A 17,901-nucleotide genomic window follows, 5' to 3' on the forward strand; every position below is an offset into this window, starting at 1 on the left:
TAGCTCCTTATCTTTCCTCTCTCTTTTACTCCCTATCAACCTTCCTAAGTCCCAGTTCACTAAAGCATGTGTTGACTTTTGGCATCATGTTGAAGTCTCCTTGAGATCCCAGGGCAACAGAGCACATGATTTGGCACTTTCCCAAAAGAGGCAGAACTTCATCTCTGGGAGGGTTGTCAGCCCCTGTGCCAGGCTGCCCAGGGAAGTGGGGGAGTCTCCATCTCTGGAGGGATCCCAAAGCCATGTAGTTGAGGTGCTGAGGGCCATGGGTTAGTGGTGGGCTTGGCAGGGTGAGGGGAGGGCTTGGACTCAATGAGCTTAAAGCTTTTCCATACAAAATGATTCCATGATTCTATGAACTTACATGCATCAAAGTCTTACTTTGTGTCTTTTTTTCTCCTCTCACAGAGACTTCACAAGGCTGGGAACTCATGTGTGTGCTGTGACCTCATTTCTAAAGAGTAACCTGGTGTGCGACATGCAGAGTATGGGTCTGTCTCATAAACTGTGATACACAGAGTCTCCCATGCCCCTGAGCCTCAGGAAGCCCTCCCACAGGGCCATAGCAGCCTGGACGTTGTGGTGAAATGCTGTGGGTTGGAAAGCCTCAAAGAGTGATTTCTTCCTTGCAGTAAGAAGGAGGAAGCAGATCCTTGGACCTTGCCAACAGAACACCCATCTTGGTTATATGCGAAGTCAAGCTGAGCTGTCCCTTCCAGTGCCTCCCAGGACAGCGTGGGCAGACAGACAGACCCAGTGGGGTGTCATTGGGAGCCTCTCCCTTCATTTGGAATGACCTGGGTTGGGCTCTGCAAAACTACAGAATAAAATGACAGTCCCTTGCACAAAACCTTACAGTGCATCAGCTGCTCCACCTGCCCCAGGAGGAGGAGCCAGAGCTGGGGCTGAGGCCACTGTGGGCATTCACAGCCAGAACCAGTATTTGGCTCCCTGCCTAAGAGGTGATTTTAGTGAATGCATGAACAAATTGTTGGGCCACAAATTGAGACACATCTCATATCCCAGCCTGCAAGTAATGGACATAGCTCAGAGGACCTCTCAGGTCTTGGGATATTTCTTCGAAAGACGTTTCATAAGTGTGTTTTTCTAATGAAAGCAGCCTATAATACCAAGGAGCTGGTAAGGTTTATCCTCTTGGCTGGATTCCAGGGATGCTGTACTAACCAGTAACAAAGGGAGTTACACAAGAATAAGGCATACATAAGCCTGGAGATATGTTTTTCCACAAGCTTTCATCTTGCACATCCTCTTCAGGAGTGGGTTCAAGTGTTAAAATGACTGGGATCATGCTATTGCACAGGAACAAGAATGTAACAGAAGCTTTTTCAAAGTATCAGGGATACTTGAACACGTCAGCACTCATTAAATGTTATCAGGCATTTCATTCAGATGGCACAGTGCAGAAAGGTCCAGCTGTGCCAGGCTCTAGAGATACTCGAAGGAGAGGATTCGTGCTCCAGGGAAGACAGACAAGAGGTGAGTAAGAGAAAGCATTTTTATTCCTGTTTTACAAAAAGGGCACAGAGAGGTAAATCCCTTGTTGGGGTCATACAGAAAGCAGATAACAACATGAAGTTATGTTTGGACTAATTCAGTACCTGCTGTTAGAGCATCCATTCTTTAAGAGTGCTGCATAACTCTGTGATGTAAGACATTAAGGCGTGTTTTCTAAGGTCCTCATCATGATGTGCTGTCTTTCTTGAATAAGAGAGCCCCTTGTTTAGCTGAGTTCCACAGGGTGTTAGGTGCAAGCTTGCAGTCAGTTAAAGTGGGCTGCTATTGGCTGCAGGTCTAGATGACGTGAAACTAAGCCTACCAGAGGCCATTTGGTTTCCATAAGAATGGGGGTTGTGTGAGACTCAACTGGGTAAAAGGAAAGGATAACTTGGCAGTCAGTGTCGTGGTGTGTTGAGTGTGTTGGCTGACAGGCTGCATGCCACGTTGAAAGTGGCAATGAGGAGAGCAAGGCAGCTATTGAGAGCTCTCCTTTGAGAGGGATGTTACTTGTGATGTCTACAGCTGAATTTTGAGTAGTGAGATGATGGATAGTGAATCATTTAAAAACAAATCTTCTTTAGGTCTTTAGCTTGTATAATAGGATCTCATTTGACAGAGCACCTTGTTAACTCATTAAGGAAATTCAAGACTGGGGGATGAAAATGGTTTTGCATGCTATGAGAAAGCAAGATGATGCATTGAGTTGTCTCACAAGCAGGTGTATCTATTCCATTGACTCTTTCAAAAGTGTTCTGTGGATTTTATGGCTTCTACTTTTCACCCTTCATTTCCATCAATCTGTAATTAATCCTGGGGAATATTTGCCGTGTTTTGGTACTCTGTGAGGCTGCTTTGGGAGCCTGTCTTTTGCAGCCACAAAGGAAGGAAATCTTTTTAAAGATGCAGTGGGTACAAGAAGTGAGCATAAGGAACTGTTCCTGGTTCTTCTCGTGCAACGTGTCTGCAACCCTGCAGATTAAAGGCAAGAAAGAGTGCACGTATGCAATGGAAAAGAGAAGGGGGAACAGGAGATGGGGAAAGTATTTCTTGAAAGAAAGAAGGCCTGTCCTTCTCTGTACTCTTGTATTTGAGTGTATATATATTGTGTTGAGTGTATATATATTGTATTGAGTGTATATATATAGACACCTTTAAACATACAGTTCTTTCTGAAGTGAGGGATATAAACTGTTAGGTTCTGTTTTTCTGATGTACTATCAGGTACATTTTTCAGCAAATGAAGTTAACATTTTCATTGAGTGTATGCTGTCAGAGTGATTAGATTCTAACAGCAGGAAAAAACCATGTTCATTACACACAGCTCAGAAATTTAAGGAATCGTGAAGCTTTGGTGCTCATTAAAAAGAAAGCTTGCTCTTTCCAAGTTTGGGAACTAAAGGCATGAGGACTTCAAGGTATTCCTACTGTAAAAGGAATCAGTTAATGAGAACTTATATGTCACAGTAGTGTTGGACAGCAAGTTGCAAAGAAGTGACATTTGCTTGGATTTGAAAAGGGGGGAAAAACATGAAGAAGCACATGAAATATTTATTTATGAGGGTTTTTCTAACCCATTCTGCTTGTAGCAAGTGTGTACTGTGAGGTTCTGCACTGTGAACATGCGTGTGCTCTGTAAAATGGGCTTTACAGATCAACCTTACTGAAATGCTCACTGAGGTACTAACCAGGCAGGGTGATGTTCTTGCTTCTGCTTCACAGAATCATGTGGTTTAACTGTGGTTTGTTTGGACTTTTGTGGCTTTTTTAAGATGCATTTTCAGACAGTAAGATAAGGTCATCAAGGAAGAAAAAAGGTCACATGTATCCAACTGAAACAGAAACCTTGAGTAGCCCAGACTTTCAAAACTCAGGTATCTAAACAATCTTCTGTTTCAAAGTGGATTTTTGTTCCTCTGGAAAGGCAGACACCTCTGTTCTCACTCTGCAGGATGGGCACATCATTCTCCCCACCATCCCAGTAGCCACACCGTGTAGCCCTTCCTTCTGAGTTCATCTTGCTTGAGCTTTTGTGATTAGAGTCGTGTTTTGAATTCTAGATAAACTCTTAACAGGATTTTGTAGGGAAGCATTAATACCCTCCATCTTTGCTAGAGTGACTCTGCCTGATAAGTATGAGTTATTTCCTTTAACGACCACATCAGATTGGTGTCTCCTGTTCTTCCAGGCTGACTATCTGCAAGGAGATTTTCCTTCTTCTGTATTAATTCCAGCTGATTAACTTCCAGCACATAAGAGGATTTTCTTTGACAGCATTGTACAGCGTTACAGCCGTTAGCACTGCGATGCTGTCTCTCATTTCTCACTCCGTTCCCTAAGGTTATTTGGTTCTGTCTACATGATAATCAGCTTCTCTTTTCTGGTCCTGTCTTCCACCAGACAACAAGATTGCAACATCCACACTTTATCAGGAGACCTACAAGTCTTATTCCTTGCATAAAGCTCATGAATGAAAAGCTGAATACAGCATGTGCTAGGACCTGAGATGTTCTCCTAACAGCTTTGTTCTAGTTCAAAAGTTCCTTATGTACCACAGTGACAGTCATATCCCTCAACTTCCTATCCCAGCTTCCTAGCCCTTTCTTAATTCCCAATTAGCATGTTTCCCGTGTCCACAGAAGGCCAGTATCTTCTCAAAGAAGAGCATCATCTGTACATGATCTGCCTTTTATTCTGTTCTTCATCCAAATTACAGCAACAATTATTCTTTTGGGCTTGTCAGTAGTTCTGGAATTGTCCCATAAGGAAACAACACCTTTTACTGGGAGCTTCATCTAAAAAGAATCCGTAGGATGATGGGAAAATGAGTGTGAAATGTTCTGTAAGAAAGACAAAGAGGTGGTTGCACTGCTTCTAGTATATGATAATGTCTCTCTGCCTAACGACCTCTGCAGAAACATCCGCATTCAGGCGGTGGTGATACTGATGCTAGTGCTGTGTAATGATTACAACAAACCTCTTCAGATGAGGAGCACAGGACGTTATAACAGTAATCTCCCTTACTAGGCAATGAAGTTTGCAGAGTTTTTCTGTGGCTTGCAAGATTCTTTGTTTATTTTTGGAGCAATGCAAAAGGACAGACTCCGTCTAGTTTCTTAAGAGAAAACAAGGGTTTGATGATTTACCATCATTTCAGATGATCAAATGACATCTAGCAGAAGGGAGGGTTGGCAAAGCAGCAAGAGAACTCAAAGATTTGCCAGTCAGAGACTTTGCAGAATAAAATGGCCAGCACTAGAATTTGCCACTTTGAAGCAGATATGTTTGATTAAATAATTACAGTCCTAATAGATGTGTAGAAAACTGTGACCCCAGACTTCTGTGTTTTTCTTAAACTTGCATTGAAACATTTCATTAAATTTGCACTGTAAGCTTTGAAAAGATGAATTTGGTAAAACTAGATAAATGAAGGTCACTGCTTAAGGCAACAGAAGCCTTTTTCTCAGCCTTGAAAAAAGGATATCTTTGTTTTTTCAGTGGTGAGGTTGTCAAAATGAAAGGAAAACAACAACAACAAACACAGAACCTGAGGGTATTCTGTTTCTCTGTCCAAACACACACAGTAACAGCAAAAAAGTGCAAAACATTAATAAACCTCTTCCCAAAAGTCATTAGTCATCTGTGGTCACAGCATGGAAAAAAGCAACAGTATCACAGGGACAGGAGAGGCAAGTCCATCCAAAAGTTGTGTAACAGCAGGTTAAAAGTTCCCACTTAACATCTTCCTGTCTGTACAGGTTTGGATGTTTTCTTTGCTTTTTTGAGCTCAAGATGTATTTATTCTTTATAGATCTGAGAAAGAAGTGTCTCTTTTAAACTCTTACTGCTGGATTTTGGGCTTCTGTCAGAAACGGTGCAAGAACAAACAGGATTCAAAAGATCTCATTTTGCCTCTGGCTAAATGCACCGAGTGTCAAAGCGAGTGATTTATTTATTTATAAAGCAAAAGCAACCCTGTTTTTGAGTCACTGAGATTCATATTAGGGTTGAGGGGTTGGGGGAAGTTGGAGACTAAGTTACATGCTCGGTTCTTATTTTATTTAGCTTGGTTCCCCTGTTAAATGTGACCCTGGGGCAGTTTATGGCCCCCATACAGTATACAGTTTGAGTGAAAAATGGATCCATTTGGCCATAGTTTCAGGGAATGTTTTTCTAGGCTTTTACACTGCAGGAAGCTTTATTGCTGCTATCAATGGCTGAAGATACAGACTTTCAAATAAATCTGCTCAATATTTACCTGCTGATCTTTCTCAGCTTATGCCCATGCTTCCCATGCAATTTCAAGCAAACCTTTAATGCAAACAAACCAGAAAATTTGCTTTTAGTTAACTTTTCATAACCGAACGGTACTTTAGGAGCTCCTTCAGGATAGAGTAACCAAGAGGTTTGGGGTTTTGTCTTGCTTTCTTTTCCTGTGAGTACCCCTCGTATCTTTCCCTTAAAATTGGAGTGGAGGAAAAAAATGCTGTTTTCTGACTTATTGGCTTTAAAAAGCTTTTCACTTTTACATAGAGTTAAGGCTGTCTTTCAAAGTTTTTGTGGAAAGCCATAGAAGACAAGATACTCATTTGGTATCTGACATCCTTGAAATGCAGTAGGCTCAGATATAAAATGAGCAAGGCTCAGACCTTGGTTTTAATCTTCACATATAACATGCTGGTCACAGAAGGTAAGTTTTAGGTCAGTGGGCTATTTTGCCACTCTTCTCCACCCAAGCAAGCAAGTTGTCAGTTTGGGCTGGAGAAGTTAACTAACAGCACTGTGTTTCCACAGAGAAATCTTTTTCACAGAACCTTTTTCCAGCCTTTGCCCTTGCTAGGGGTTCTGGGAGGATCAAAGCACAACATTAGCAAAATGTTTATAACCAAAATAAACTGAGGAAAGAAAGCCAGCGAGGGTAATCTACATCTTCCCATATCTGCCTGGAATGTACATGCCATAGCTTTGTGGGACAGGCTCAGAAAAAAATCAATGCTCCAAATGAAATATCATTGGAAACCTCTTCTGATTTCAGCTGTGGTCTCAGTGAGGAGCTGTAATGTATCCATGAATAATGTTTAGCTTCAATCTCTTTTACAGCCGTTCCAAACAGATGAGCAATTTTTGAAAAGCAAGTGTTGAAGATGCACTTTTGCCTCTTCATAAAAAAAGTATAAAATGAAATATATTGCAGTATTTATTGCAATGTATTACAAACTTTCACCCTGATCCAATACAGATGCTGCTTTTTTTTTCCCTCTGTGGCACCGACCTTCAAAAGTGATGATGTGAAAAGCCCTAGATTTTATGACAGCTTAACTCAGAATACATTACAGCTTCTCTATTAATATGTATTTGAAGCTCTGCTGTAAACTTTGAATATGAAAAGAAACTGCACCTTGTATTCCACTATAAAGTTTACACATGAAGAGAGAGATGTTCATGGAGGTATAAGCAGGATTTAACAATATTTATGTGAAATGAAGTTCCCTTTTGATCTTTCCCTACCATGCAAACAGTTCTTTTCTGGCTGTTCTGGGAATTTTGCGCTTGCTAAGTGAGTCTAATCACCAACAATGAGACGCAATGCATAGACCTGTATGCCATAGCTGTGTGTAGGTATACTGGTCACTTGGCAGTTAGGTTTGGAAGCAGGATTCCAAGGCAAGTCCTGTGTGAGCAGCAGCTGGGTGAGACAGGCTGGCTCTACTAGTAGCAAACTTCTTGATTCAGTCCTGCCACCTGCAGCCAAGCAAACAACTCTCTAACACTGTTCTCTGAAGGACCTTTGCTGTCTCAATCAAAGTGCTACAGAGTTGACTCCTCTCCCTAATCCCCAAAGGCTCATGGTTCTTGCCCCTTGGAGGTGCTGGTTGACTCCTATTGCAGGCCCTAGACTGCAAGGCGCTATTTCCACAACCAAGGGCTCCAAGAATGGTCACTCCTCTAACAAAGGAGTTGCACTAGTGATTGCTGCTATGGCTATGCAGGCATAGCTCTCCTGCCAGCTTTGGTGGCTCCCCAGAAAATCCAAGACAGGAACAACCACCATTCCTGGAAGAAGGTTGACCTCTTTTGGAAACCATTGCTTAAGGCTGTCAGCTTTACTGCAGCTGGCAGAATTTTGCTGCCAGGAAGAGGGGAAAAGATGAAGTGGAAGGGATGACCAGGAATGGAAGCATTCAGGGAGTGCATGGCTTGGCCTCCAAAGGAATTGTTTTAATTATGTTTATGTTATTTCTTTGCATTGCTTAAGCTAAGTGCCTCCTCTGTTCAGTTTTACTCCCGTGTGTTACATACCCACACCTCCTGTCAGGTGTGAATTATGGCTTCACTGTCATGGGCAATGCAGTGAGGCAGCTCAGGATGAGACAGGGTCCCCCTCTTTGCAGGTGAGGTGCAACTGATAACAAGTCAATGAACATCACTGGCTTTGTGAGGCTTCAGTTCTGCTCCTGGCCCAAACCCTCTCCATCACAGAGACAGTGCAGCCAGGATTGGAGAGATGTGTGACTATGTATGTGTGAATATGCCTGAGACCTGCAGAGGAGGACACTCACTATTCACCTAGGAATGTCTTCATCAAAAGAAAAAGCTTTGCCTTTAGAGGCCCAGTGCATGGTTGCCAAGGCACAGATGGCTCTGCTGGAGGGGTAACCAAGTGGAGAGGGAGGAAGCTGTCTCCTGCCTAGGACAGCTACCATCCTTTGCCTTACTCCTGGGTGGAAGTCTCAGGGCACTCATTTCACCACCTCCTGGTTCAGACACACAATCTCTAGAGGATGTGCATCACTCACAGATTTTGTGCTGTGGACTTCATGTGTCTCACTGGTGGAAACAGTGAACAGCAGTGTGGCTGCAGCAAGTCCAGAGAGGACACTGGAGAGCTGTAGGAGGTGAGGCCCATTGCTCAGGTCGTACTGGGTTGTGTCTCAGGCAGATGAGTTTGAAGCAGCACTTGCTGCTTACATGTGGCACAGTCACAATGCAAAGGAACATGGGGGAATTTGTGAATCCCAACATCACAGCATGGAAGATGTGTCAGGGTGTCTACAGAAGAACCTGGAGACTTCTACAATGTGACTGTGACAGTTGAACACACTTTAGGGCACACCTGTCAGTTTATTATCTGTGACTCTGGAATGGATGGCCCTCACTGGCCCTTCCCTTTTGCAGGTGGTTTTCAGTGTATCTCATCACTTTGATTTAGTAAGTGTCAATCCATCTTTATCAGTTGGTGTCTACTGCAATAAACTGAAACTTTCGTGTTATCCTCCTTTCTGGAACCAATTCTGACGTTTCTATTGTACAGTCACTTTGGGGAGACTTCTACATGCTGTTTGAATGTTTTAATATGGACATAAGTTCAGCTTCTGCTCAAAATATCCAGCTGGGAGTAGTGTGGTTATGTGCATCGTGGTGCAGACCAGCTTGGAATACATTACTTTCTTCATTCTCCAAATGCATGCAGCCCTCTTAGTCTTTAGGGAGAGAGAACACAAAACCCCAAAAGTCAGCTCAGTTCTTTGCCATTGGATGTGTCCATCAGAAATTATTAGAAGGGATGAAGGCAGAGATGGCTCACCAAGTGAAATACCACGTGCTTGTTTTTGCACATACAAAACATGCAAGTTTATAAACAAAACTAACCCCTGTGAGAAGGGATAAACAAAACATACCTGAGTGTCCTTCTCAGTTCAGGCCTAACAGCAGCCTCAATGGTATGTAAGTCTGAGATTCTTTCCCAATGAGATTCCGGTATCTGGGCTATGGAACAAGGACCAGATCAAAGGGGAAAAAAGCACTTTGGTGCTAACACTGAAGAGAAATGGAATTTTAAGTTTCCCAGTGCAAAAGAAAACAATCTACACTACTCTTATTTACCTCATCAAACATCTGACCATTTCCTGACCTCTCAGGTAAGAGCTCATATACAGCTTACTACACACTTAATGGAAGTTACCTCCTCCCAGCTGAGACATAAGGACAGCTCCTTTTCTATTACAGTGTAAAATAAACCCTGAGAAGTTTTCAAGTGAGCTTTATTAGTCAGCAGAATAGAAGACTGTGCCAAGCATCAGCTGCTCTCCGTTGAGGAGACAAGCCATTTCCAGCTGAAGAAGGCAGTAACCCTTTAACGTTGAGCTAACATCATCACAAGCAGCCATCTGTTTTTAGCAGGAGTTACCCCTGCCATCTGAGACAGTGTGAAGCTCATGAAAACCCTGTTGAGGTTTAAGAAAATCCAAGCTTAACAGCAGTAAGTTTAAGCAAAGACCTGGAACTGCAGCATTCAGATTTGAGAGGAGGAAGGTGTCTTGTTTGTGCACTCTTAGTGTTGCTTGTTCATGCAAGAAAATCTAGAGAAGAGTAGTCTGTGTTCAGGTTGGAGCCCAGTCATTGAGTAGTAGGAAAAGTCTAAGTGCCTACCATCTACTGCAGAGAAAAGCTCATTTTAGAGGACTTTGAAGTTTATAGCACAGCAAAGAAAACCTTGTACAATCTGAAGTAATGCTGGAGTATCATGGCCTACAGTCTAGGCAAATGAAAGAGAATAGCAGCTGTCAGCCTGGAACATAGAATGGTTTTGGTTGACAAAGCCCTTTAAGATAATTGAGTACAACCCCTCCCCTCACCCTGCCAAGCCCAGCACTGACCCCTGGCCCTCAGCACCTCAGCTCCATGGCTTTGCAACAGCTCCAGGGCTGGGCACTCCCCCAGCTCCCTGGGCAGCCTGGCACAGAGGCTGACACCCCTCTCAGGGAACAAGCTCTGCGTCATCTCCAATCTAAACTTCCCCCTGTACAAGTTGTGGCTGTTTTCTTTTGTCCTATCACTCGTTACTTGGGAGAAGAGACCAACTTGCCCTGGCCACAGCCTGTCAGGGAGCTGCAGAGAGTGCTGCTGTCTCCCCTCAGCCTCCTCTTCTCCAGGCTCAACACCCCCATTCCCTCAGCCCCTCCCCAGCCCCTTGTGCTCCAGCCCCTTCCCCAGCTCTGTGCCCGGCTCTGGCCACGCTGCAGCCCCTCAGTGTCCCTGTGGCAGTGAGTGAGGGGCCCAGCACTGACACAGCCCTGGAGCTGCAGCCTCACCGATGGCCAGTACAGGGGCACAGGCACTGCCCTGCTCCTGCTGCCACCTCAGTGCTGATACAAGTCAGGATGCCCTCGGCCACCTGGGCACACTGCTGGCTCATGTTTAGCTGCTGTTGACCAACACTCGCAGGGCCTTTTCTGCCACAGTGTCTCCTGCTTTCAGAATTCATGATCAGGTTGTTTAAGGGATAAAGAGCTGAAACTGCAGGAGTCATGTGTTTTCTAGACCTGGAACAACAATGTATTCATTAACCTTTGGCAGTGAAACAGTAAACAGTAAAACTGTAAGCAGGGGGCAGTCACCCTGTCCCTGTGCCTGTGGCAGCCAAGGGGGTGATGGAGTACAGGCCACGGTGCTCCCCAGAGAGAAACCAGGTCTGTGAATATTTCTTGCTGCAAGCATGGCATTTAACCAAAGGAGTGTCCATCCAGACAGAAACAGCCAGGATGGAACTAGCAGCTATCACAGGGGGTTGGACTGGATGATCTCTAAAGGTCCCTTCCAACCCTACCATTCTATGATTCCATGATCACACCAGCCAAGCTTTCTTAAATGGCACAGAAAAGACAGAAAAGATGATCCAAGAGTGTTGTGGAGACCAAAGACCAGAATCCCCACAGGAAGCAAACAAAAATAAGCCCAACAAAGGAAGCCAGGATGCCTGTCTGGGATATACAGGTGGAAAGTGCTTCTAGGTAAAGCTCAGAGGCTCACAGAAAAAGGGATAAGAAACATGACTGATCTGTGTGCCCAGGGAGCAAATCATAACAGAAAGGGTCAATGGTGTGCAGCAGAAGAAGCAGCAGAGAGCTTGAAGGAGGAGCACAGGCTTGCTGAGTGGAAAGCAGGGAGCAAATAGCCTGTCTCAGAGGAGCTTTGGGACAAAGAGGGTTACACAGGGTTTGCAGCAACTCAGAAAGCTACTGAGAGGACTGAAATGAAGAGTACAGGAAGGACCTGCTTACAATCATACAGCAAACAGGTTCCTAATGGTATTGTCACTGCTAGCTTTCTCAAGGCACTTGTGTTTAAACTCTCTTTGATGTTTATTGTGGAGTTCTCTAGAAGGAACAGGCATCAACAAATGTACTGAGAAGCCCCTGAGGCTGCTAATAAGCCTTAATTATCCTTACTGGGCTTCACATGGGGCAAATCACCTACACCTGGTCGTGGGCCCTCTGGCTTCTATGTAAGTCAGACGTGGAGGCACAGCCTTTTTCTGAACTCTGCTGTAAGCATGCTTGTGGCTCTAGCTGTTCTCTCTGCTTTCATTTCTTTGTTTGCTGCACATAGCTTAGACATCTGTTGTAGGTAGTGCTGACTCTGCAAGGGCTGGCTCTGCTGGTATGGTCAGCAGGCTACTTAGTAGTTGCTAGAGGTCAGCGTGCCACAGAGGTACCTGTGTGTATGGAAGAAGAAGAAACTGGGTGAGTCTGAAGAGGGAAGATACCATCTGGGCAGCCAAGGATAAAAATGTAATACACTTTAATACAAAGCCCCTTTCTGCACTTTCTAGAAGGTGTTGCAGGAGAACAAGCTCCAGAGCATGGGACAGGGAGGAATGAATGCCACCCAAAGGTAAGGGTATGTAAGGGTGGGAGAAATGCTGTTGTGTTAGCCTTGGTAACTGCATGGCAGAAAGCCTGCTTCTTTCTAAAACAAAAAGCTTTCATCCTAAGTTTCATTTAGAGGCTTCAAGTCTGAGAGTGCTGAAGGAGGACAAGGGACTTGCAATTGCTCTTAAAATTGAATAGTGCTGTATAATCTCAATAAACAGGAGTGTAACAGCAGAGTTAGTATTTCAGAAAACACACTGTGCTGGTAGTCACAGTAAAGCCATCACCTCTGCAGCTGCTCTGACTCTGGGAAGGTGGGAGGCAAGTGTGAGCAGTGGGACTCGGGTTGTAGCTGGGAAGGCTTACACTCCCTGGTGCTGTGACTCCAGCTTATGCAGAGCTGCAACTGTATAATGCCTGAAAAGACTCCAGCAGTGTGGAGTGTGAGTTTCTGCAAGTGTATTTGCCCATTAACTCATCATGCAAGTGTGTCTGGCAACACAGCCTGATGCTGCATTGCTGTCCTGGCTTTGGCCCTTGCCCAGGGAGGGCAGGGAGAGGGAAGTCTTTCTGGAAGTGTTCCTCTGGGAGCTGAGCTGCTGCAGTGTTTGCCCCCCAGTCTGCTTCCCCATGCAGACTCTGCACTTCCCTCTTGCCTTCTGGACAAGGTGAATGTTCGCACTTGCTGCTGCTCATCTGCACTTACTAGAGCAACAAGGGAGCTTTCAGTGCTGCTTTAACTGCTACTGAAAGCAGTTCAGGGTCCTTTCCCTGGATTTCTTTGCCTAAATCATGGAGAGGAAAAATATTGGCAGTGAATAGATGGCAAAAGATTTGATGCACTTCCATTAAACATGCAGGATCTCTGGTGTAAGTAAGCATTAAGCTGTGATGAGTGGGCAATGATGGCATTGGCTGTTTGCCCAGTCAGAGAGCAGCTTCATTGTCACATTTCTGTTCTTAAACTTAAGTACATGTGAGATGTGATGTTCCACCATTGGGTCAGGAGTAATTGGCTCTGGAGAACCATACTGGGCACATGAAGTTGAAGGGTGGTGTCATACTTGCAGACTGGTCCAAATAGTAACAGCTTTCACTGCAGCTTTTGCTCAGTGCATTCTGTATTTCCTTCTCCTCGAGGGATTTGGTAATTCTGCTTCATCCAATTCCCTGTTCCTGAGGTGAGACAGGCAGCTACAGTTCTGCTGGTCTTGGTGTTTGTCTGTCCTTACTTCTGTCTCCAGGGGACACATTAAGAGCTAATGAGTTTATCCTGACTCTGGACTTGATAAAACAGGCATTCAGGGTCTGTAGCCCTGATGCTTTTCTCCAGGTTACTCAAAGACTATAAAGCATGGTTTTGCTGTAGTACATAGGCCGGAACTGGAAATTTTAGGAGTGAATGGATGATGAGAGTAGTTGACACAAGGAGCAGAGTGTTGCAGTGGAGTTGGGGACTTTCATAAGCATTTGCTGACTGGCCTTTCCTAATCTGGTGCAGTAATGATAAAATAGCCTCAGTGTTTCTGTGATACCTTAATCAGGAGCGGGTTTTGGAAGGAGCATGCTACTTCTAACTGTAGAGCAATAGTATGTTCCAAACCTCTGCATGACCTCATCTGTACTCAGAATAGAATTTCTGAGTGGTCCAATGTTCTCAGCATCAATATCTTAGAGCCACAAGTCCCCCTGTGGTTCCCTGGAAGAGTGGAAAGTGCTGTGTGGCTCATGCAGTAACTCCTTGAGGAGTCTCTGCAAAGCTTTATCTAGTCAGCATGAACCCATGCAGAGCTCTGGACTTCCCAGGAGTACAGGAAGGGTTTGATTCTGTTATAAATCCTAGAAAACTTCTAGTGTCTGGTAGGGTTATAAAATGTGGTGTTGAGGCCCTGTGGAGTATGAGACTCCACGTGTTCTGGGAGTGGCAGACATGGCTGGAGATCCTGTTCTCAGCAGTACTTTTGTCGCCTTTCTGTTGATTAGAACAGCTACATCCTTCCATGTCTTTCTTCCTTTCCAGTTACTGTTTCCATTTCTGGGCCTGCTGGTACCCACAAAGTGCAGCATCTTGGTTAAAAAAAAAAAAAACCCACAAAATTTGATCATCTGTTCACTGAAATCTTACAAAATATTCAAAGGCATGACACTGAGCTGCTGTGTAATAAAAACCTTTCTTTGGCCAAACCTGAGCAATGGCACTGCAAGCAAACACTGAAGGAACTCCACAGTCATGACACTCAGCAGATATTTTGTGCTATCCCATGCAGAAACAGATGAAAGACAAATGGTGGAGCTTACTACTAATAAAGCAAGAATAGAATCATAGAATGGTAGGGATTGGAAGGGACCTTTAGAGATCATCTAGTCCAACCCCCTGCAGAAGCAGGGTCACCCAGATCAGGTCACATAGGAATGTGTCCAGGTAGGTCTTGAAGCCCTCCACAACCCCTCTGGGCAGCCTGGGCCAGGGCTCCCTCACCTCACAGGGAAATAGTTTGTTCTTATGTTTAAGTGGAACTTTTTGTGTTTGAGCTTCATCCCATCACCCCTTGTCCTGTTGCTGGCTGCTATAGAAAAGAGGGATGTCCCAGCCTCCTGACACCCACCCTTTAGATATTTATAAATGTTAATAAGATCCCCCCTCAGTCTCCTCCAGACTAAACAGCCCCAGGTCCCGCAGCCTTTCCTCATATGAAAGATGTTCTATACCCTTGATCATCTTGGTGGCCCTGCACTGGACTCTCTCCAGCAGTTCCCTGTCCCTCTTGAGCTGAGGAGCCCAGAACTGGACACAGGACTCCAGATGAGGCCTCACCAGGGCAGAGTAGAGGGGGAGAAGAACCTCCCTTGCCCTGCTGCCCACACTCTTCTTGATGCATCCCAGGCTGCCATTGGCTTCTTGGCCACGAGGGCACATTGCTGGCTCATGGGCAGTTTATTATCAACCAGCACTCCCAGGTCTGTCTCTGCAGAGCTGCTCTCCAGCAGGTCACCCCCAGCCTGTCCTGGTGCATGGGGTTGTTCCTTCCCAGCTGCAGGACTCTGCCCTTGTCCTTGTTGAACCTCAGGAGGTTCCTCTCTGCCCAACTCTCCGGTTGAGATCCCGCTGAATGGCAGCACAGCCTCTGGGGAACCAGCCAGTCTTTCTTTAACCAATACATCTTGTACATTCCAAAATCTGTAGGTAAGTAGGTGAGATCCTACTTATTGAAAATAACTTTCAGAAGCCAGAGCTGCTGTTCATGGTACCCAAAGGCAGCCTGAATAACTTCAGCAGTAGGTAACTAGCTACTTTTAAGCCCAGACACTTGTGAAACAGAAAAAGGAAGGAGGTCTGGGCCTCTTTGTTCTTATTTATGCATTGTATTTATAAATTTGTAATTGAAATAGAGGAGGTCAGCCATTATATTGCTATGTGATGACACTAACCAAATAAAATAGCTAGAGATTGGCAATTAGTATGTGAGAACAGTTATTGGATAAGCAATTAGATATAAAGTATGCTATGGCACATCCCCAGCCCTGGAATATCTTGCTTAATTGCCTTGTCTTGAGTATTGAGAACTTTGCTGGTGCTATTTCTGAGGGGGAAAAAAAAAGTCTGATAATCAGGATTTATGCAGGAAGATTTAACTAAAGCTGGCTGTATTCATTTATGCACATATATGCCCCTCCTGCAGGTTTGGTTGTGAATGGTGAGAATGAATAGCAGAAAGGTTTGCACCTAATTATTCCACATTCAAGGTGATTCTTAGAGCTCAAGAAAAAGTAGTTGAAATGACAGGCTTCTTTTTAGTATGAGAAACAGAAAGCTTAACTTCTGGTGGTTTATCTTTTTGTATGTGTAAAACAGGCTGTATCTATATGGAGGCAAAAAAGAAAGGGGCAGTACTGTTTTGATCAGTTGGAGCTGGTGTGGTTTGCTTTACTGCTGCTTTGAAGTGTTTGCAGTATGCTTTAGTCATGCTGAGGCATTGCAGTTTTGACCTCTTTCGATTTCTTATTTCATTGTAGCATCTTATTTTAAAGCCCAGATTCTACAGAGTAACAAGATTAGTCTTCTGCACTACAAGAGCGAACTAAGAATGATTGAAGACAATCCTGGGATAGTTTGCAAGTGCTTTCTGGTTATGTCTTGGACAGCATTGCAAGTATTTCTTGGTTGAGAGCAGGGCTACAATAACATGACATTCCTTCAGAGTTAGTACAGGTGTCTCTGCGGAGCGCAGCGCTGTGCTGTGTTGACAGATTTATTCACAGCTTTGAACACACTTAATCTGAACTCGTTGATGCCTCTTTTTATGTTCCTGTGCAAACTAATCTTTATTGCTCGAAGGAGCAGGAGGCAAAAATGGCTGCATTTGTGGCTAGGCTCTTCCTGGACGTAGATGCAAATAACAGCCTCAGTGTGGTGTGACAAACAGAGCTGTGCTGCATGTTTTTGGTGCCTGCCATGGCAGTGTGCCCTGTGTGTGCACGGGAGCCATCAGGCACCTGCTGCAATCTGCACTGTGCATGATGTCCTACGTATCACTGGCTATTGCTATACACAAAGCCCCCTTGATTGAGATTAAGGGTCTTGCAGGTGGTGTGAGAGGCTGCCTCACACCCTGTGCTGGCTGGAGAGCAGAGGGAATGTGACATACTCCCTCCATTCGATGGTATTTTCTTCCAAGTTACTCAGTTTGGTCGTGGATCAGCACGGCTGGCTCCCAGACTGTTTGTACCAGGAACCTGGCAAAGAAGCAGCCTTTGTGTTGTGAGGACTCTTGAACAGTCATCCATCAGGATCTTACAGCAGCTTATTTGGGAGGTGATGGACATGACACTGGGGTAAATGAGACTTGTGCCCATGTCACTCTTAGGTAGTTAGAAGCCAAACCTTTAGGAGCTTTGGCCAGTGCACATTGCAATGAGGCTCCAGCACCTTCTGTCTGAAAGGCTCTGGGAGAGTGGGCTTGTGTAGCATTTCCTGACAGGCATAATTATGTATAATGTCATTCATGCTGTTTACAGAACATGGCATGGGGTGATAGTTATTGCTTTTGAGAAGTGTGCAATCTTTTCTGAAGTAATTTCCAAACATGATTCATGTGGAAAATTGGCATTTTCAAGCTTTGGAGCTAGCCTTCCTGTCCCTCTGAGCCCTTCCTTGGGTTGCATTTTAAAGATACATCTTTTTAGACAGTAAGAGGAAAGGATGCTAAAGGGAAATAAATAGAAACAAATTTGTTTCTCAGAATAACAGCAAGCCCAGGGAGTGGGGTTTTTTTCTTTATCTGACTCATCATGGGTTTACATTGACTGCACTGCCTTCTCTGGCTGCTTCTATTTAGCACAGAAGGGAGTTTAGTCTTGCAGTGTCTTTACCTTGTCCTGTGACACCATTGACAACTTGATCACCCTCATGTGACTACATTGCTATCAGTAAGATGTGGTCACGTGTAAGAACCACCATTAGGCTGGGGAACATCTATAGACATTGTGCAGTCCAATGCTGTCTGAAAAGCAGGGTCTTAGATGATTTAATCCAGAGCCCTACCAAGTTGTGTCCTAAGTATTTTCACTCAGGGAGATTCCACTTCTCTGGGCAGACTGTTCCCAGGTGGAACCATGATCAGTGAAGATTTTTCTTCAGAACTGCCTCTGAGGCAGATTGTGGTGCTGGCTCTTCTGCAAGTAAACTGATCTTACACACTCATCTTCTCATAGACTTGATTGATACCTGTTGCCA

The 17,901-nt window shown here is 44.5% G+C and overlaps 1 protein-coding gene across 2 annotated transcripts in view; it reads left to right on the forward strand.

Moving 5' to 3' along the window:
* The window catches only part of TPK1 (thiamin pyrophosphokinase 1), a 385,084-nt gene that overhangs the window by 4,959 nt on the left and 362,224 nt on the right, over positions 1 to 17,901 (forward strand). For both annotated transcript variants that reach the window (XM_061996850.1, XM_061996851.1), the window contains exon 2: positions 409 to 1,497. In XM_061996850.1, the coding sequence (XP_061852834.1) occupies positions 1,236 to 1,497 (262 nt within the window). In that variant the 5' untranslated portion in view covers positions 409 to 1,235. The remainder of the gene's footprint in view (positions 1 to 408; positions 1,498 to 17,901) is intronic.

Source organism: Colius striatus, chromosome 5 (genome assembly GCF_028858725.1).
Source record: "Colius striatus isolate bColStr4 chromosome 5, bColStr4.1.hap1, whole genome shotgun sequence".
Lineage (NCBI taxonomy): Eukaryota > Metazoa > Chordata > Aves > Coliiformes > Coliidae > Colius > Colius striatus.